This window comes from Eubalaena glacialis, chromosome 9, assembly GCF_028564815.1.
Source record: "Eubalaena glacialis isolate mEubGla1 chromosome 9, mEubGla1.1.hap2.+ XY, whole genome shotgun sequence".
In the NCBI taxonomy this organism is placed as follows: Eukaryota; Metazoa; Chordata; class Mammalia; order Artiodactyla; family Balaenidae; genus Eubalaena; species Eubalaena glacialis.
Genome location: NC_083724.1, coordinates 57,056,052 through 57,077,932, shown reverse-complemented (window position 1 = coordinate 57,077,932; position 21,881 = coordinate 57,056,052). Strand labels below are relative to the sequence as shown.

Sequence of the window (21,881 nt, the reverse complement as noted above, 5' to 3'; positions counted from 1 at the left end):
ACAGTTGACCCTTGCAATGCAGGAATTGACCATCTGTCAAAAATCTGAGTATAACTTAACAGTTGGCCCTCCATAACTGCAGCTCCACATCTGAGAATTCAAGCAACCACAAAGAATGTAGTACTATAGTATCTACTACTGAAAAACGTTCACATATAAGTGGATCCATGCAGGTCAAACCCGTAATGTTCAAGGGTCAACTGTACATACAGAACTCCTACAGCTCAACAACAAAAAAAAAAATTACACGATTTTAAAACAGGCAAAGAATTGGAACAGATGTTTCTCCAAAAGAGGTACATGAACAGCCAATAAATACATTAAAAGGTACTCAACATCACTTGTCATTAGAGATGCAAATCAAAACCACAATGAGGAGGACAGAGTCAAGACAGTGTACTAGGAGAACGCAGAATTTGTGTCTCCTCACAACTAGGGCACCTACCAGGCACTGGTGGGGGACCACGGACACCTAAGGGGACGGGAGGAACCCCCAGCGACTGGGTAGGACGTGGGGTGTGGGGGGGGGTGAAGGGGAAGGAGAAGTGGAGGCGAGACAGGACTGGCACCCCTGAGGGGTGGCTGGGGGAGGGGAAGGGTTCCCATGCCCAAAGGGGGAAAAGGGGAACCGCTGGGGGCAGAGGATCAAAAGGGAGTGTGGCCAGGTTTCCCCTGCCCACGTGGGCCCCCAGGAACCTGCTGAGATCCCAGGCCTGATCCTCTGCCCACCTAGGTCCCCTCCAGCCGTGCGGGTCCTGAGGGTGTGGGAGAGAGGGAAGGGGAGCAAAAACAAAGGCCAGACCTCCGGGACCAGCAACCGTGAGGGGTAGCTGGGGGAGGGGAGGGGAGGAGTTCCTACACCCAGAGGGACCCACCCACTGTTAGGGGTCCAGCGGCGATGGGGGAGACCCTGGGGGAGATGGTAGGGGAGGGGCGCAAAAGAACAAAAGGGAACATGGCCAGTGCTTTCCTGCCCACTTAGGCACTGGGGAGCCTGTTGGGCTCCCGGGCCTAATCCTCTGCCCTCGGGAGACTCCCTCCTGCTGCGCAGAACACAAACCCTGCCACTACACCCCCACCCAGGGCCCTACCACTACACTCAGAGACCCCCTCCAACACGCTGGGCCTAAACCCCACCCACACACCCTCACTCAGGGCCCTACTTCTAAACACTGGAACTCCACACTCCAGAGGCCCTTCTTTCGTGGAAGGCTGGTTCTTCCCTTCCACACAGGTCCTAAGCAGAGGCCCTGTCCCACACTCAAATGTCACAACCCACCCGCCTAGGTCCCACCCCATCCTAAACCCCTCCCCTGCCTAAGTTCCACCCCCGCCTAAACTCCGTCCCTATAGCCAAGGCATTTTTTTTTTTCTTTTTCTTCTTTTAGATTGGGGTTCTGTTTTATCTTGTTGGTTCACTGTTGTTGATTCTTTTCTATTCTTATTTTTCCTAATAAATCATTCATTTTTCTAATTTTATTTTATTCATTATACTTTGTTATTGTTCTCTCCTTTTGGCTTCTCCCACCTCCCATTTTTTTTCCGTTCTTTTTCCTGTTGTAGCTTTATTTTACCTTATTGCAGTTGTTTCAATTATAGTTCAATTTTTCCTAATATATTTTTTATCTTTCTAATTTTATTTATTTTTTATTCTTTGGTATTGTACTGCTCTTTTCTTTTTTTTCTTTCTTTTTTTTTTTTACACCATGCCACAAAGCTTGCAGGACCTTGGTTCCCAGGCCAGAGGTCGGGCCCAAGCTCCTGCGGTGGGAGCTCCAAGTCCAAAACGCTGGACTAACAGAGAACCTCAGACCCCAAGGAATATCAATCGGAGTGAGCCCTCCCAGAGGTACTCATCTCAACAGCAAGGCTCTATCCAACTGCCTGCAAACTCCAGTGCTGGACGTCTCAGGCCAAACAACCAGTAAGACAAGAATACAGTACCACCCATCAAAAAAAAAGAAAAATGAAATGACAAAAAAAAATGTTACAGACGAAGGAGCAAGGTAAAAACCTACAAGACCAAATAAATGAAGATAGGGAACCTACCTGAAAAAGAATTCAGAGTAATGTTAGTAAAGATGATCCAAAATCTCAGAAACAGAATGAAGAAAATACAAAAAACATTTAACAAGGATCTAAAAGAACTAAAGAGCAAACAAACAGTGATGAACAACACAATTACTGAAATTAAAAATATTCTAGAAAGAATCAATAGCAGAATAACTGAGACAAAAGAAAGGACAAGTAACCTAGAAGATAAAATGGTGGAAATAACTGCTAGGGAGAATAAAGAAAAAAGAATGAAAAGAATTGAGGAGAGTCTCAGAGACCTCTGGGATATTAAACGCACCAACATTCGAATTATAGGGGTCCCCGAAGAAAAAGAGAAAAAAAAAGGGTCTGAGAAAATGTGTGAAGAGATTATAGTTGAAAACTTCCCTAACATGGGAAAGGAAATAATCAAATCCAGGAAGTGCAGAGAATCCCATACAGGATAAACCCAAAGAGAAACACGCTGAGACATGTATCAAACTATCAAAAATTAAATACAAAGAAAAAATATTAAAAACTGCAAGAAAAAAGCAACAAATAACATACAAGGGAATCCCCATAAGGTCAACAGCTGATCTTTCAGCAGAAACTCTGCAAGCTAGAAGGAAGTGGCAGGACATATTTACAGTGGTAAAAAGAAAAAAACTACAACCAAGATTACTCTACCCAGCAAGGATCTCATTCACATTCGACAGAGCAATTAAAACCTTTACAGAGGGCTTCCCTGGTGGTGCAGTGGCTGAGAATCCGCCTGCCAATGCAGGGGACACGGGTTCAAGCCCTGGTCCGGGAAGATCCCACATGCCGCGGAGCAACTAAGCCCGTGCGCCACAACTACTGAACCTGCGCTCTAGAGCCCACGAGCCACAACTGCTGAAGCCCGTGCGCCTGGAGCCCGTGCTCTGCAACAAGAGAAGCCACCGCAATGAGAAGCCCGGGCAGAGCAACGAAGAGTAGCCCCCGCTCACCGCAACTAGAGAAAGCCTGCGCGCAGCAACGAAGACACAACGCAGCCAAAAATAAATAAATTAATTAATTAAAATAACTTAAGAAAAAAAAAAACCTTTACAGACAAGCAAAAGCTAAGAGAATTCAGCACCACCAAACCAGCTTTACAACAAATGCTAAAGAAACTTCTCTAGGCAGGAAACACAAGAGAAGGAAAAGACCTACAATAAAAAACTCAAAACAATGAAGAAAATGGTAATAGGAACATACATATTGATAATTTCCTTAAATGTAAATGGATTAATTACTCCAACCAAAAGACAAAGACTGGCTGAATGGATACAAAAACAAGACCCATATATATGCTGTCTACAAGAGACCCACTTCAGACCTAGGGACACATACAGACTGAAAGTGAGGGGATGGAAAAAGATATTCCATGCAAATGGAAATCAAAAGAAAGCTGGAGTAGCAACATATCCAACAAAATAGACTTTAAAATAAAGACTATTATAAAACACAAAGAAGAACACTACATAATGATTAAAGGATCAATCCAAGAAAAAGATACAACAATTGCAAATATATACGCACCCAACACAGGAGCTCCTCAATACATAACGCAAATGCTGACAGCCATAAGAGAGGAAATCAACAGCAACACAATAATAGTAGGGGACTTTAACACCTCACTTTCACCAACGGACAGATCATCCAAAATGAAAATAAATAAGGACACAGAAGCTTTAAATGATACATTAGACCACATGGACTCAATTGATACTTATAGGACATTCCATCCCAAAACAACAGTATACAAGTCTCAAGTACTCATGAGACATTTTCCAGGATAAATCATATCTTGGGTCACAAATCAAGCCTTGGTAAATTTAAGAAAATTGAAATCATATCAAGCATCTTTCCCAACCACAATGCTATGAAGCTAGATATCAATTCCAGGAAAAACAACTATAAAAAATACAAACACATGGAGACTAAACAATACACTACTAAATAACCAAGAGATCACTAAAAAAATCAAAGAGGAAATCAAAAAATACCTAGAAACAAATGACAATGAAAACACAATGACCCAAAACCTATGGGATGCAGCAAAAACATTTCTAAGAGGGAAGTTTATAGCAATACAATCTTACCTCAAGAAACAAGAAAAATCTCAAATAAACAACCTAACCTTACACCTAAAGCAATTAGAGAAAGAAGAACAAAAAAACCCCAAAGTTAGCACAAAAAAAAAATCATAAAGATCAGATCAGAAATAAATAAAAAACAAATGAAAGAAACGACAGCAAAGATCAATAAAACTAAAAGCTGGTTCTTTGAGAAGATAAACAAAATTGACAAACCATTAACCAGATTCATCAAGAAAAAATGGGAAAAGACTCAAACCAACAAAATTAGAAATGAAAAAGGAGACGTAACAACTGACACTGTAGAAATACAAAGAATCATGAGAGATTACTACAAGCAACTATATGACAATAAAATGGGCAACCTGGAAGAAATGGACAAATTCTTAGAAAAGCACAACTTCCTGAGACTGAACGAGAAAGAAATAGAAAATATGAACAGACCAATCACAAGCACTGCAATTGAAACTGTGATTTAAAATCTTCCAACAAACAAAAGCCCAGGACCAGACAGCTTCACAGGTGAATTCTATCAAACATTTAGAGAAGAGCTAACACCTATCCTTCTCAAACTCTTCCAAAATATAGCAGAGGGAAGAACACTCCCAAACTGATTCTACGAGGCCACGATCACCCTGATACCAAAACCACACAAAGATGTCACAAAAAAAGAAAACTACAGGCCGGTATCACTGATGAACATAGATGCAAAAACCCTCAACAAAATACTAGCAAACAGAATCCAACAACACATTAAAAGGATCATACACCATGATCAAGTGGGGTTTATCCCAGGAATGCAAGAATTCTTCAATATACACAAATCAATCAATGTGATACACCTTATTAATGAATTGAAGGAGAAAAACCATATGATCATCTCAATAGATGCTGAAAAAGCTTTAGACAAAATTCAAAACCCATTTATGATAAAAACTCTCCACAAAGTAGGCACAGAGGGAACCTACCTCAACATAATAAAGGCCATATATGACAAACCCACAGCCAACATCCTTCTCAACGGTGAAAAACTGAAACCATTTCCTCTAAGATCAGGAACGACACAAGGTTGCCCACTCTCACCACTATGATTCAACATAGTTTTGGAAGTTTAGCCACAGCAATCAGAGAAGAAAAAGAAATAAAAGAAATCCAATAAAATCAGAAAAAAAGTAAAACAGCCACTGTTTGCAGATGACATGATACTATACATAGAGAATCCTAAATATGCTACCAGAAAACTACTAAAGCTAATCAATGAATTTGGTAGAGTAGAAGGATACCAAATTAATGCACAGAAATCTCTTGCATTCCTATACACTAACAATGAAAAATTTGAAAGAGAAATTAAGGAAACACTCCCATTTACCACTACAACAGAAAGAATAAAATACTTAAGAATAAAGCTACCTAAGGAAACAAAAAACGTGTATGGAGAAAACTATAACACTGATGAAAAACATTAAAGACAATAAAAACAGATAGATAGATATACCATGTTCTTGGATTGGAATAATCAACATTGTAAAAATGACTATACTACCCAAAGCAATCTACAGATTCAATGCAATCCCTATCAAACTACCAATGGCATTTTTCACAAAACTAGAACAAAATATTTAACAATTTGTATGGAAACACAAAAGACCCCGAACAGCCAAAGCAATCTTGAGAAAGAAAAACGGAGCTGGAGGAATCAGGCTCCCGGACTTCAGACTATACTACAAACCTACAGTAATGAAGGCAGTATGGTACTGACACAAAAACACAAATATAGATCAATGGAACAGATTAGAAAGCCCAAAGATAAACCCACACACATATGGTCACCTTTGATAAAGGAGGCAAGAGTATACAATGGAGAAAAGACAGCCTCTTCAATAAGTGGTGCCGGGAAAACTGGACAGCTACATGTAAAAGAATGAAACTAGAACTCTTCCCAACACCATACACAAAAATAACCTCAAAATGGGTTAAAGACATAAATGTAAGGCCAGACACTCTAAAACTCTTAGAGGAAAACACAGGCAGAACACTCTATGACATCAATCACAGGAAGATCCTTTTTGACCCACCTCCTAGAGAAATGGAAATAAAAACACAAATAAACAAATGGGACCTAATGAAACTTAAAAGCTTTTGCACAGCAAAGGAAACCATAAACAAGACGAAAAGACAACCCTCAGAATGGGAGAGAATATTTGCAAACAAAGCAACTGACAAAGGATTAATCTCCAAAATATAGAAGCAGCTCATCAGCTCAGTATCAAAAAAACAAACAACCCAATCCAAAAATGGGCAGAAGACCTAAACAGACATTTCTCCAAAGAAGATATACAGATTGCCAACAAACACATGAAAAGATGCTCAACATCACTAATCATTAGAGAAATGCGAATCAAAACTACAATGAGGTATCACCTCACACAGGTCAGAATGGCCATTATCAAAAAATCTACAAACAATAAATGCTGAAGAGGATGTGGAGAAAAGGGAACCCTCTTGCACTGTTGGTGGGAATGGAAATTGATACAGCCACTATGGAGAACAGTATGGAGATTCCTTAAAAAACTAAAAATAGAACTACCATACGACCTAGCAATCCTACTACTGGGCATATACCCTGAGAAAACCATAATTCAAAAAGAGTCATGTACCACAATGTTCATAGCAGCACTATTTACAATAACCAGGACTTGGAAGCAACCTAAGTGTCCATCAACAGATGAATGGATAAAGAAGATGTGGTGCATATATACAATGGAATATTACTCAGCCATAAAAAGAAATGAAATTGAGTTATTTGTAGTGAGGTGGATGGACCTAGAGTCTGTCATACAGAGTGAAGTAAATCAGAAAGAGAAAAACAAATACTGCATGCTACCACATGTATATAGAATCTAAAAAAAAATGGTTCTGATGAACCTAGGTGTAGGACAGGAATAAAGACAAAGACGTGGAGAATGGACTTGAGGACACAGGGAGAGGGAAGGGTAAGCTGGGACGAAGTGAGAGAGTAACACTGACATATATACACTACCAAATGTAAAACAGACAGCTAGTGGGAAGCAGCTGCTTGGAACAGGGAGATCAGCTGGGTGCCATGCAACCACTTAGAGGAGTGGGAAAAGGAGGGTGGGATGGAGATGCAAGAGGGAGGGGATATGAGGATATACATATGCATATAGCTGATTCACTTAATTATACAGCAGAAACACAACATTGTAAAGCAATTATACTCCAATAAAAATGTTAAAAAAAAAAAAAACACAATGAGATACCACTTTGCACGTTTCAGGATGGCTATAATCAAAAAACAAACAAAAAAGAGAAAGTGTTGGCACAGATGCGGGAAAATCGAAACCCCTGTATATTGCTGATGGGAATGTAAAATGGTGCAGCTACTGTGAAAAACAGTATGGCAATCAAAAAAAAAAAAGCAATATCTCAAAAAATTAAACACAGAACTACCATATGATCCAGCGATTCCACTTCGGGGTATATACACAAAAAAATCAAAAGTAGGGACGCAAACAGATATTTATTTGCACACTAATGTTCACAGCAGGACTACTCACAGTAAGTGAAAGCAACCCAAAGAGTGGATGCAACCCAAGTGTCCATCAACATATAAATGGATAAACAAACTATAATACACACCTACAATGAAATATTATTCAGCCTTAAGCAAATTTTGGTACACGCTATAACATGGAAGAACCCTGAAGACATTCTAAGTGAATTAAGTCTATCACTTAAGGTCAAATATTGTGTTTCCACACTAGTGAAATTCATAAGGAAAGAAAGTAAAATAGTGGTTGTCAGGGGCTGGGAGGAGGGGGAAATGGGGAGTTACTGTTTACCAGGAAGGGAGTTTCAATATGGGAAGATGAAAAAAGTTCTGAAAATGGATGGTGGTGATGGTTGCACAAATGTGAATGCACTTAACGTCACAGAACTGTATATTTAAAAATTATCAAAACAGTAAATTTTATGTACATTTCATCACTTTAAAAACATAAAAGTAAAAAGAAGGGATGAAAAATTTGCTATATTTTACTGGAATTAATTCAGTATTAACTTGAAGTATACTGTAATAAGATTCATTTTTTAATTGCTAGAGCAACCATTAATAAAATAACTCAAAAAGTATGATTAAGAAATCAAAGCAATTAAAGGAATAACGGGTAAACAAAAAACATGTGAGGTGTAGAAAAGAAATAGCAAAATAGCTAATGTAAATCCAACCACATCAGTAATCACATTATATGTGAACGGACTAAACACTCCAATCAAAACGCAGGAATTATCAGACTGGATTTTTGAAACAACAGCAAAAAAGCAAGATCTAAGTATATGATATCTATACAAGACACAGTTGAGACTGAAGGACATAAGCAGTTTGAAAGTAAAAGGGTGGAAAAAGGTATGTCACACAAGTGGTAATATTAAGAGAACTGTAGTGGCAATGTTAAGGCAAAACAAAATACACTTCAAGAAAGAGAACATTAGTAGAGAGAGGGAATTTCATAATGATAAATCAGTTGATACAAAGGGAAGATAAAACAATTATAAATGTATACAAATCTAACAACACAGCCCAAAAACACATGAAGCAAAAACTGACAGAACTCAAAGAAGAAACCGGCAATTCAACAACAGAGTTGGAGCCTTCAATCTTCACTTTCAATAATTGATAGAACTAGACTTAACATTAGCAAGGCTACAGAACACTTAACAACCATGTCAACCAATTTAACCTAATATTTAGAGAACACTCTACCAACAGCAGAACACATTCTTTACAAGTGCATACTGAACATTCACTTACACAAACCATATGTTAACCCATAAAACAAGTCTTAATAACCTTAAAAGAATAAAATCACCCAAAATACATATTCCCCAACCACAATGGAATTACGCTAGAAATCAATAACAGAAAGAATCTGGGAAATCCTCAAATATTTAGAAATTAAACCATAACACTTCTAAATAATCCATGATTCAAAGAAATTGGTTAAATTTTAAAAACTGAACTAAATGAAAACAAAATTGTAACGTATCAAAGTTACGGTAGGGCAGGCGATGAATGCGCAGAACACAGAGAATTTTTAGGCAGGAAAAATACTCTGTATGATATTACGATGGATATGTGTCATCAGACATCTGTCCAACCACACTGAACACACATACGAAGAGTAAACTCTTAGGTAAACTATGAACTTTGGGTAAGTACGATGTGTCAATGTAGGTTTATCCTTGGTTTAAAAAAAAATGTACCATTCTGATGACTGATGTTGATAATGGGGGAGGCTGTGCATGTGTAAAGGGGGGGGATATGGGAAATCTATGTACCTCTCAATTTTACTGTAAACCTGAAACTGCTCAAAAAAAAGAAAAAAGTTACGGAATACAGCTAATACAGTACTTAGAAGAAAACTTAGAGCTTAAAATGCCTATTTTAAAAAAAGAAATGACTCTAATTAATAACCTGTTTTCAACCTAGCAAAATTTACTTTACTTTTAATTTGCTTTATACAAATTAAACCCAAAGCAAGCTGAAGAAAATAATTTTTTAAGAAAATTCAATGCAGAAATCAATAAAATAGAAAACAGAAAATTAATAGACTAAGATCAGTAAAACCAAACGCTGGTTCTCTGTAAAGATCTAAAAAATTGATAAAATTTTAACTAGACTGATGTGGGGAGTCCCTTGTGATTCTGTATCAATTTTAGAGTGATTTTCATATTTCTGCAAAAATACACTGTTGGGATTGCACTGAATCTGTAGACTGCTTTGGGTACTACTGGCATCTTAACAATATTGTCTTCCAACCCGTAAAGATGAGATGTCTTTCCACTTATTTGCATCTTCTTTCTTTCAGCAATGTTTTGTAGTTGTTAGCCTATGTCTTCCGCCTCCTTAGTTAAGTTTAATCCTAAGTATTTTACTTTTTTTCCCCCAACAACCATTTTTTAAATTAACCGTTTTTAGTTAATTGACAATGTTGTGTTAGCTTCAGGTATACAGAAAAGTGACTCAGTTATATCAGATACACACACACACTTTTTTTTTCAGATTCTTTTCCATTATAGGTTATTACAAGACATTGAATATAGTTCCCTTTGCTACAGAGTAGATCCTTGTTTTTTATCTATTTTATACATAGTAGCATGTATATGTTAATCCCAAACTCCCCCCACACCCTGTATTTTATTCTTTTTGATGTTACTGTAAATGGAACTTTTTTCTTAATTTCATTTCTGGATGCTCATTGTTTTTGTATAAAAATGCAACTGAATTTTGCGTCTTGATTTTATGTCCTGTAACTTTGCTGAATTTATTAGTTCTAACTACAAAAAAAACTACTGAAGTAAACAAGCTTTGGCAAGGCTGCAGAACAATATACAAAAATCAATTTTACATCTATATACCAGTAACAATCTGAAAATGAAATTACATTCAAAACAGCATCATAACAGATAAATAAGATACTTAGAAATAAGTTTAACAAAAGTGAGAGACCTGTACACTGAAAACGAAAAAATACTGCCAACAGAAACTGTTTATTTTATATTGGAGTATAGCCAATTAACAACAGAAACTTTTTACAAACTAAATAAATGGAGAAACACTCATGTTTATGAGTGTCTGATTTAGTGCCATTTCCTGAAAATCCCAGCAAGGTTTTTCTTTTTTCTTTTTTTGGTAGAAATTGACAAGATGATCTTAAAAATTGATATAGAAATGCAAAGGATCTAGAATAGCAAAATAATTTTGAAAACAAAAAGTAGGACTTTCACCACCTTGCCATAAAAGCTATAGTGTGATGTCTGCCTGATGACAGACATATTGATTAACAGAATAGAACAGAAAATACAGAAATAAACCCTTACATTTATGGTCAACTGATTTTTGACAAAGGTGCCAATGCAATTCAATAGTGAAAAGAGTCTTTCCAACAAATAATGCTAAAACAACTGGATCTATATGTAAAAAAGAAACTGAACTTAGACCTTTACCTCAAACCATGCATAAAAATCAACTCAAAACATGTGACAGACCTATGTATAAGAGTTCAGATGATAAAACTTACAAAAGAAAATACAGAACATGTCTGTGACCTTGGACCAGCCAAAGGTTCCTTAGATAAAACACAAAAAGCATGATTCATAAAAGAAAGAAATGATAATCCAGACTTCATCAAAACTAAACTTTTGTTCTTCAAAAGGTCACATAAAGAAACCGAAAAGACAAATCTAAGACTGATAAAATATATGCAAGTCATATATCTGATAAAGAATTTTTATCTAGAATATATAAAGAACTCTTACAACTCAATGGGACAAACACTCCAATTTAAAAAAAAGGGGGCAAAGGATTTGAATAGATATTTCACCAAATAAGGTATACAAATGGCTAATAAACACATGAAAAGATGTTAAACATGTTTAGTCATTAGGAATATACAAATTAAAGCTACAATGAGATTACCACTACAAACCCACTAAATGGCTATAATAAAGAAAACTGACAGAAGCTTGACAACAAGTGTTAACAGGATGTGGAGAAACAGAAACCTTCATACACTGCTGGTGCGGATGTAAAATGTGACAGCTACTTTGAACATTTTGGCAGTTTCCTAAAAAGCTAAACACAAACTTACCATACGACCTAGCACTTCCATTCTTAGGTATCTCCCCAAGAGAAATGATAATATATAATCTCTCACACAAAAAAGTACACACAGATGTCTACAGTAGCATTATTCATAATGGTCCGAAATTAGAAACAATCGAACTACCCATCAACTGGTGAATGGACTAAAAAAAATATGGTATATCCATATAATGGAATAATATTCAGCAATAAAAAGGAGTACCGCCAAATCCAAAGGGACAAAAAGCCAGCCAATGATTTCCTGGGGCTGGAGTGGGAGCAGAGGTTGACTGCAAATGGGCATAATACTTTTGAGGTTGCTATCAATGTTCTAAAACTAGACTGTAATGATGATTGCACAACGCTATTCATTTACTAAAAATCACTGTACACTTGCAATAGATGTATTTTATACACCTCAATAAAGCTGTTTGAAAATTAAACCACAGCAAATTCTACTGTATATTTATAATAATATCCAAAATTTCATATGTAAATTTAGGTATGATTTATGACTGAAATAAGGCAATCACTTGGGGAGACAGGTTTGTGATAGCAACTCAAAGCAAAGCAATTATAATGAACTTAAAAGTAAGATACCTTGATCTCAAACAATTGATGTTTGCTGGTCAATTTAAAAAAAAAAAAGAAGAAAATTAAGCAATTGTCTCACTCTGTGGCAAGTCTGAATTCTAGAACATTTTAAAATGCTTAAATTGTAAATTTATTTTTTCTAACCTGATAAACTGCATAATAAATGCTTTATTTAGCAGTAAATGGAATGCTTTAAGGCAATACTTTCTATACTATTTTAGGTAACATATAAACACTATTAAATATTTAATCATACGTGAGAAAATAAATTTTTTCAATTCTTCAATCCTTTTGATTTAGGTGAGGAAATCTGCTTGAGGGGCTAGTTTACTTCTAAACACCTCTCATGTAATCTGCAAACTGCCGTTTTAAAGAAAAAGGTAAGAGCCTTTGGCAGGAAACTAGATTTTCATAACATTCTTTTCATTGTATTCCCTCATGCAGTAACCCTCTATTCATACAAGTGGTGCTAGTTTTCCATTTGTAATAAAGATATAAATTAATTTATTTTGAAAGAGAACTTCAAGTCTAAAAGTTAGATTGGATAGGTACTATAAGGACAGGGCAAAAATCATGAGTGAGGTATGTTAAGAACCTAAATTCAGGAAACTTTGATTCCCATGTTGTAAAGCACACAGTCCACAGTAAACTCAGAATGAATGTTCACGAGTAAAATGGATCACTTCGATAATTCACAAGCACCTGAAGATAAGCAAAATGTCTTTAATGTTCTTATTCTGCTTCTTTTGTGTGTGTGACCTTCTTTTTCCATAGATCACATCAATATAAACACATACTAGGAACCAGCAGTTCAACTAGCTGTAATACTGCACAGTAGTTTAAGTTTTGGCAAACAGCAGATTATCTAATAATTAAAGAAGGACCCTTTATCATGTACCACTTTTTCCCCCAGCTTTAATGAGCTATGACTGACATATAACACTGTATAAGTTTAAGATGTACATGTTGATTTGATATACTTATATATTGCAAAATGATTACCACCATAGTCTTAGCTAACAATTGCATCATGTCACATAATTACCATTTCTTTTTTGTAGTGAACACATTGAAAATCTACTCTCATCTAAGCAACTTTCAAGTATATAATACAGTATTATCAACCATAATCACCATGCTGTACATGAATTTACTCATCTTACAGCTGGAAGTCTATGCTCTTGGACCAACATCTCCCCCTTTCCACCCTCCCCAGCCCCTCGTACCCACCATTCTAGAATGTTTCTATGCATTCAGCTTTTTCAGATTCAATATATGTAAATGATATCATACATGAATTGTCTCTTGACTTATTCCACTTAGCATAATGCCCTCAAGGTCCTGCCATGTCGCCGCAAATGGTTTAAGATGTCCTTCTTTCTCATGGCTGAATAATATTCCACTGTGTATATGTACCACATCTCCTTTATCCATTCATCCATTGACAGATACTTAGGTTACTTCCACATCTTGGCTATTGTGAATAACATGTACCACTTTTCTAATACAATTTGGACTGTGTGTAATAAAGTATTTAACTCACCTTCACTTATATAACCTCTCTAATCAAATTTTTCTGATTTTAAGTTGTAATTTAGTATTACATTTTTTTAAGTTACATGTCAACATTTAAAAATCTTCCAATTACTAAAACTTGAAAAAATTCTGTGCTACGCATAGGACAGATATCCTAAATTCATTAATTTATTTTAAATACGTATTAAGCATGTGCTTTGTGCAAAGCATTATGGATGATACAAAATAAGATCACTTCTAAAATAACACAATGTTGTAACTCAATTACACTTCAATTAAATAAATAAATAAGACCACTTCTGCACTCCAGAAACTTACAATCTAGTTGGATAAATAAAGCATGTGTGCAAAACTACAGTACAAACAGTAGTTCATCAAAAAAAATGAACACTTCTAATTACAGTAAATAAAGAATGACTCACAGAGCAGGATTTCAACAGTAGCTAAAGTTTGAATAATATTCTGATAGGCAGAGATGGGGCAAGAGATCATTCCAAGAGGGGAGTGTCTCTGGTATCAAACTAAGGAGTCTGAACTTCATTCTTTAACCAACAGTGAACCCTAAATGACTTCCAACCAGTGAGTTTATAAAGAAGGCTCTTTGGAGGCATTAACAGAATAGGGTTGAAAAGGTGAGAAATAGGAGAGCTGGAAAAATATAGGTACAATACAAATTAAGTTACCTTCCTAAGGTCACACAGTTAACCATACACCTGATTCTTTGAACATCTATCTCATTGTTTTCCGTTATTAGTATACAGCAACAAGAGGATAAGTTTCTATTCAGGGTTACTCAAAGACAATTTATTTCATAAGGCCAGTAATTATTTATCTATTTCAGCTTCTTATTAGTAGTGATAACTCACAAAATTTTCATTTATATTAACACACTAATATCTTTGGATAGAATGTTTTTTTTCATACAATGTGCCCCTTAATCCCTTTCATATACTGCCTATTTATACTACCTTTTTCACAGGAGGTGTTCATATATTTGAAATAATCAACGACCTGAAAACTGAGATAAGACTAATATAGAATTAGAGCATTCTAAGGTATCATTTTGTGGTTCACATATGTAGACTTTTAGTACTCACAGTTAAGCAGTATATTAAAGGAATAATTCTAGGCTCTCTGATACAGTACAAAACACAATTCATCTCACACAACACCCATGTCAATCATAAATCATAATGTGCTTTAAACAGCAGCTTCATCCTCAAAGCTGAAACTAGTCCTTTTACAATACCCTTGGCAGAAATACATCGTCAACTGCTCCATCAAGTAAGTCCCACTTCTAGCACCCCAATCTAACATACATACCAAACCTTTTATGAGTCCCCTTTTTTGGGTTCCAAAATATATGGATGATCCCTGTTGTAAGCTCAAGTAGTTTTTAAAACTCCTAAGTAGAATCACAAAGTAGAGAAAGCAATTTACATCAACATGTTACAATGAAAACAAGTCACATCCTCACACTAAAAATGAAATCAAAAAGCAAAATGAGCATCTACAGAAACTCTTTTGTTTATTAACACATCTGAAAAACACTACACAACATTTCTCAAACTTGGAGTCAGGAAAGAATTTTGAAGAGATGATTCCATAACACTGGGATTCCAAATAGCTACTTAAGAGTCTACAATAGTAGCTATTTGAGGTATTGACACATATAAGCTCATTAGAAGACCCATAAAATGTACACAAGTTATCCTTAGAGATTTTATTTTAATGTTTCCATTGTCTCATGTCTAATCAACATTTTCCAGACAGCAATTCTTTTAGACATTAAAAAACAAAACAAAACAAAACAGCTAGGGCTACCCCCGTGGCTCAGTGGTTAAGAATCCGCCTGCCAATGCAGGGTATATGGGTTCAATCCCTGGTCCGGGAAGATCCCACATGCAGCGGAGCAACTAAGCCCGTGCGCCACAACTACTGAGCCTGCGCTCTACAGCCCGTGAGCCACAACTACTGGGCCCGCATGCTGCAACTACTTAAGCCTGAGTGCCTAGAGCCCGTGCTCTGCAACAAGAGAAGCCACCGCAATGAGAAGCCCGCGCACCACAAGGAAGACTAGCCCCCGCGGGCCGCAACTAGAGAAAGCCCAGGGGCAGCAACAAAGACCCAGACAAAAATAAATAAATTAATTTTTAAAAATACAGCTAGACTATCAAATGCGCGATCCTCCCACACGGATAGTTTTTTCTTTTTAAAAATGCATTCCTCCTAAGTGAGTTTAACTTACTAAGAGAGCCCTAACAAAATTTCAAGTAAGCAAATCGTGTTATATCCTCTCATCTCTTTGAGCATGTTTCTCCCTGTCTCCAAATGCCCTCAAGCTGCTTTTAAGACCTCAAACTCCATAAAACCCTTCTTCAGATCTTCAAAATTCACTTTATTCTGTAAAATTACTTGCATATACAATGTCTCCAAAATCAAAGCTTTCATGTTCTCACGCAAACATTTTAAACCAATTCACTCTAAATTATATAGAAATAACTGATAGTTACTCAATTTAGCTAGAGGTGTTTTCACTTCTAAAAGAAGTCTGTTGACCTAAATTATGTAAGTTAAAATAAATTTAAGTTTAGAAATTTAAAAATCAAAATAAAAACTGGGGTCTGGCACCTGTTCCCCCATTCACCCAGTTAAAGACCTTAAATTCATCTGGTCCAATACTTGATCTTTAAAGTGACAGTGATGCCAGACATCAAAGTTAACCATTCGTAAACCTACAGTACCATGGAGCCTCCTCTAAGGTATTCCTGCATCTCATTTCACATACTTCTGAACCCACAGATTCTGTACAAACTAACTTTTTGCACAGTGGATCTTAATGGTAGTGGCCCCAGCACTTCGGTAGGAAGTAGCTATCGGTGTGCACGGTGGGAATCTGAAGGAAAGGAGTATGAGTAGTTTTACATTCCAGGACTGCCTTTGATTTATTTAGTATCTAAGTCCAAAAGCAAAAAAATCTGATATTCTTACTATTCACCATATCCCTAAGAAAGTCAAGGCACATTTTTGTTTCTTATACAGAGGAATAGTAGCCTACAGGCTTCTGGTCTATTCCTCCTTCAAATTAAGTTTAGTGCCGCCTAAAATTAAGTTAGGTCTGCCCTTTATAGAGATAAGGAAAGTTAAATTTTAGGCTTTACAAACAATTTGTTAAATTAGAGTGAAATTATGTACTAAATTCAGAAGGCAATTTAAAATTCAAGTTCTAATTATTTTTTTCTTTATATGCTTTAAATATAATAGTTATATATAACCAAACAAAATATTATTCAATTGGCATACACGATGTAAATGAATTAGTATCTCATTTAAGAACCAAATGATATGCAATACATACATTCAAAAAATGCAATCAAGCACCAGACAGAAGAGTCACACTGCTGTTTTATAACAGCCTATTTTGTTCTGATATATATTTAAAAATTAAATCAGCTAAAACTTAATGGCAAACAGTCTGATTTAAACACTAACTATGATAGTCATATAAAAGAGATACCAGAAATATCTAAATCTCATCATCACTTTTACCAGGGCTGTGTGTGAGGGTAGTCGAGGGCCTTACAGGCATTCAAATGGTCAGATACACAGATGTGACAGTTTTAACTAATTTAACTAAAGCCAGTATTTCACACAGATCTAACAAAGCTAAGGTCACGACCTATTTCCACTTGGTAAAATTAGCTTTGAAAAGAGAACAACTTAACTCTGACATCGATTAGTACTGCCTTCGGGGGGGCATTTTTATACTCTGTTTTGTTGCTTTTATAAACAGAACCGTCACGGAAAATAAGGAGTATCCTATCCACCACTTATTTTTGAAGTTATCTACTCAGTAATTAGATACAAGATAAATAAAAAAGCAAGATTCACACAAAGCAAAAACAGAACACCGGTTCACGCTCTTCCCAAATCTTATTACTTCCAGGTGTGAATACCAGGAGCAGCGCTAACAGATTTGAGCTCTACTTCCGCTCCTACTAACCCCCTACAATTCTCTACAGAAGAGTGCAAGAGCAGCAGAAAAAAGAACTGGCCTCAAAGTGGAAAGGAGATGTTGGGGGTGAGGCGAGGAGTTGAATTATCAGAACTTTAGTAAAAAATAACTCTGGCTGTAGTTGCTAGAAATAAGTTATCACAGCATGTAAAGTCTGACACTGGGTAAAGCCCAACAGGCTTTCCCTAACTTCAAAACAATGGCCTTTAGGGCAAGGAAGGGCTACGAACAATACAGCGGCCAGATTCCTAATTGCGGAAAGTTTAAACAAATTTGTTCCTCAGCGAATGGGGGAAGGGAGAGGAGGGAAAGTCTGGGCTCTGCCGAGGGAGCGCGTGGGGTCCGCACTGTGCGCGGCCGTCGGTCCAATGCAGGGAGGCGCTGGGATTTGGGGCAGCAGCGACGACATCCACCCTGGAGCCCTGGCCGGAGGACGTGTTAGGACCCGGGGGTTCGTGCGGCCGAGTAGGTGGAACAAGGACGCCGACGGCGAAGACGAGTGGGTCCGGCGCGAAGGGGCAGGGGTCCCAGACTCTGGGTGGAAGTTGGGGGCGAGACGATGCCGGGACGCCGGGGAGGGAGAGGCCAGAGACGGCGGGCGGATCTACTTACTCGGCTGTACCAGATGCTGAGGCGGGCCGGGGCCAGCACGGCGAAGAAAGTCCTCTGGGGGTCGGACTGAACGTGGAAAGGCGCCTCGGCCGGGCTCCCCAGAGGGCAGAGCAGCCTCTTGGGCCAGCCGCTCAGGAAATACATGGTCCGCGCGGAGCCGCCGACGCCGCGGCGCCCGGCGGCCCCCGGCCCCGTCCGTCACACTCAGCGGCCCGGGGCCGGACGCCCGTCTCCCACACCGCCACCGGCCGAGTCGGCGGCGGCGGCGGTGGCAGCTCAGGGCATTTGCCCGTTGGCCGGGCCGGGCCGGGCCGACGCAAAGCTAAGCGACGAAGGCACCCCCGCGCAGACGGGGCCCAGTGTGGGGAAGGGAGGGGGAGGGAGAGTCGGGACCGGCAGGGGGCGGGAGGAGCTCGAGAAGCTGGAAAAGCTGGAAAGGCCCGCCCCCGCCCCGCCCCGCCCCTTCCTCGGGCCGCCCTGGCGTCACCACGCCGCGCCGCGTGTGTCTGGCAGGGAGGACTGCTGCGCGCGCGCGCGTACTGGAGACTTCTCCCCTCCCCCTCCCTCTGCTTTCTGAAACTTCGCTTTGGGCTTCACTTCAATACGCATGCGCCTTTGCCCCGCTCTTGCTCCTCTGCACCTCCCACTTGCAATGTAGAGCGTGTAGTCAGGGCTGGAAGGCGGGACCACCGCCTGAGACTCGGCGACAAGTGGGCCGAGCCAGCGAAACGCAGCTACAAGGCGACTACAAGCTGGAGCCGCCCCTTGTCTGGCCTAGCCAAATTTGACTTCCCTCGCGGATTGGTGCGGCCTCTGGTGGAGGCGGTCCCGGAGCTGCATCGCCGAGCGGGGGTGGGGTTGGGGGGATTGCACAGGAGGGCGAGTCACGTGACGCTCCCTGCTCTAGTTCCGGTCCTGGCTTCTGGGCCGTAGTCTGCGTGTTGGGTTGTCGTGTCCCTCGCCCAGTGAGCCTTTCTTGTGTGACAAGGTCTGCAGTGAAACCTGGTGGTGAAGTTCCTGCCCTCATGGAGTTTACACCCTAGAGGGGGCCTTTATTTCAATTCGTAAATAAACCACCGTGAAAGTGCCTGAATCCTGTTCTCTGTCCTTCAGGAATTCTAAATGTAGTGTATGTTTTTTGAATTCAGTTTGCATTTTTCTGTCCCTTTACCAACCATAATGTTAAACAAGGCGGGGCTTTCTCATTTGCACTCTCAGTAGGGTATAAGATTTAATTTTAGAGCTGGAACAGACTTTAGAGATTCTGTAGTTCAATGTTTAACTTTTTGGACCCAGGGATCACCTTAACAATAAGACGGTTTTCTTAAGTGTTGACTCTGTGATTACCTCTGAATAGGATGGCAGGAGTGGCGAGGGAATGTGGAGTAGGGGAAGCGGGGGGTGGGGGGGGGGGTCTGGATTAAAAGACTTGCTTCTCATTATCTACTTTTTTGTACAGTCTGAATTTTTCCACGTGTTTCTATTACTTTTTAAATTAAAGGATTTTTAAGTTAGCCCAGGTTTTAAAAAAAATGTTAACTCACATGAAAAAGTAGCAAGATAAACAGCAAAAGAGGAAACAAAGTAACTTAATCCGTATCAGATGTAGTATTGTAGCTGGTATTCATAACAAAATATGTAACTTTCCATAATCTTCCTAAACATTCAGTGCATTCCCCAGAAGGCGATCAAAGAACCTAGGATTCCTCAAATCAAAGTTGAAATTGTCTCACCGCTCACCAGCCTCTTGTGGTCAGACCGTGTCTCCTTCCTGGTGTTTTTTTTCTGACAAACAGCAAAGCAGCCTGGAACGTAGTAAGAATAGTAAACTCAAAGTATTTGTCAAAGGAAACTTTGGATGAAACCGTGATCCAGCTGAACTGTACCACTAGACAAATAAAGAGGCCCAGAGTGGTTTCTTGACTTGCCAATATAAAACTGTAGAAGAATAACAGTGGCATCATACTATCATCTAACATTCTCAGATTCAGTTATGCACTTGGCAGAAAGAGAGAGGAAATTAAAATAAGTTACAGGGCACCGATTCCACTGGCAAAATTTCCTGAGAGTGTATTCGTCCCAGCTCTCCTTCAGAGGTTCTTTGTTCTCACGTGCTTCCTAAATGTTAGCATTGTAACTGCACTCAAGCACATTTTTTTTTTAAATGTAAGCTTCACATTTTTTTTTTTTAATTATTAGCACCTTTAATTATTATTTATTTATTTATTTGGCTGTGTTGGGTCTTCGTCTCTGCACGAGGGCTTCCTCTAGTTGCGGCAAACGGGGTCCACTCTTCATCGCGGTGCGCGGGCCTCTCACTATCGCGGCCTCTCCTGTTGCAGAGCACAGGCTCCAGACGCGCAGGCTCAGTAGTTGTGGCTCACGGGCCTAGTCGCTCCGCGGCATGTGAGATCCTCCCAGACCAGGGCTCGAACCCGTGTCCCCTGCATTAGCAGGCAGACTCTCAACCACTGCGCCACCAGGGAAGCCCTCAAGCACATTTTAAGGTACTTATAAGTAATTTTCATTGCTCTCAGTTTTAACTTTACTTGCTGGCTTTAGAATCTAATTTTCCTGCCACACTCCTTTGTAGCATTTAAGGTTTGCAGAATATTTTCAAATGCATGACTTGATTTCGTTCCACAGTAAATCTTCAAGGTAGGTAATACTGGTGTGATGTTATTCTCACTTCCTTAATGAGGAAACAGGACCAGAGTGGTGGACATGCCTAAAGTCACATGGCCTGAAGAGAACTGGCTTTCCTTCTACAGATCTAGTGATCTTTGGATTGAACTGAACTGTGGTAGCTGCTCCAGGCAGTGAGACCCTGTAGCCCTTTCGCCCTGTGGGGGGAAAAGTAAAATATCTGACTCTCCACAATCCCTTACTTAAGAGTTCCCCCATTGTGATAGAAACCTTATGAACTGGACTTTCCAGCTTTCAAATATCAGTGTAATGTTACTCTAAATACACTAGCAATTCCTGTGCCCTGGATGTTCCTTCTCTTCCTTTCCCTACACCACCACCGTCACTCTCAAGCCAAACTTAATGAACTCTATTCTGAGCTAAGACTAAGGTGTAAGTGAACATCAATAGGTACGTGTTTTCATGTATCAAATTAATGGGTTTTTTTAATTAGAAGAAATGTTGGTACACAGAAACAGAGGTACATTTATAAATGGTTGGTGGAAGTATAATTTGGTGCAATTTTTCTAAAGAGTAGTTGGTATTACATTTAAGAAAGAGAACGAGATCTTAAAGATATGCACACCTTTGGCCCCAACTATTTCTTTTCCTATGATTATTT

At 38.8% G+C, this 21,881-nt stretch overlaps 1 protein-coding gene across 6 annotated transcripts in view; it reads right to left on the bottom strand.

Moving 5' to 3' along the window:
* Nucleotides 1-18,867, bottom strand: part of RIC1 (RIC1 homolog, RAB6A GEF complex partner 1) — a 164,366-nt gene extending 145,499 nt beyond the window's left edge. For all 6 annotated transcript variants that reach the window (XR_009702088.1, XM_061200396.1, XM_061200400.1 and 3 more), the window contains exon 1: nucleotides 18,575-18,867. Coding sequence is in view for 5 of the 6 variants with exons in the window: in XM_061200396.1 (XP_061056379.1) it covers nucleotides 18,575-18,718 (144 nt within the window). In the remaining variant the exon portion in view is untranslated. The remainder of the gene's footprint in view (nucleotides 1-18,574) is intronic.
* Nucleotides 18,868-21,881: the final 3,014 nt, after the last annotated feature.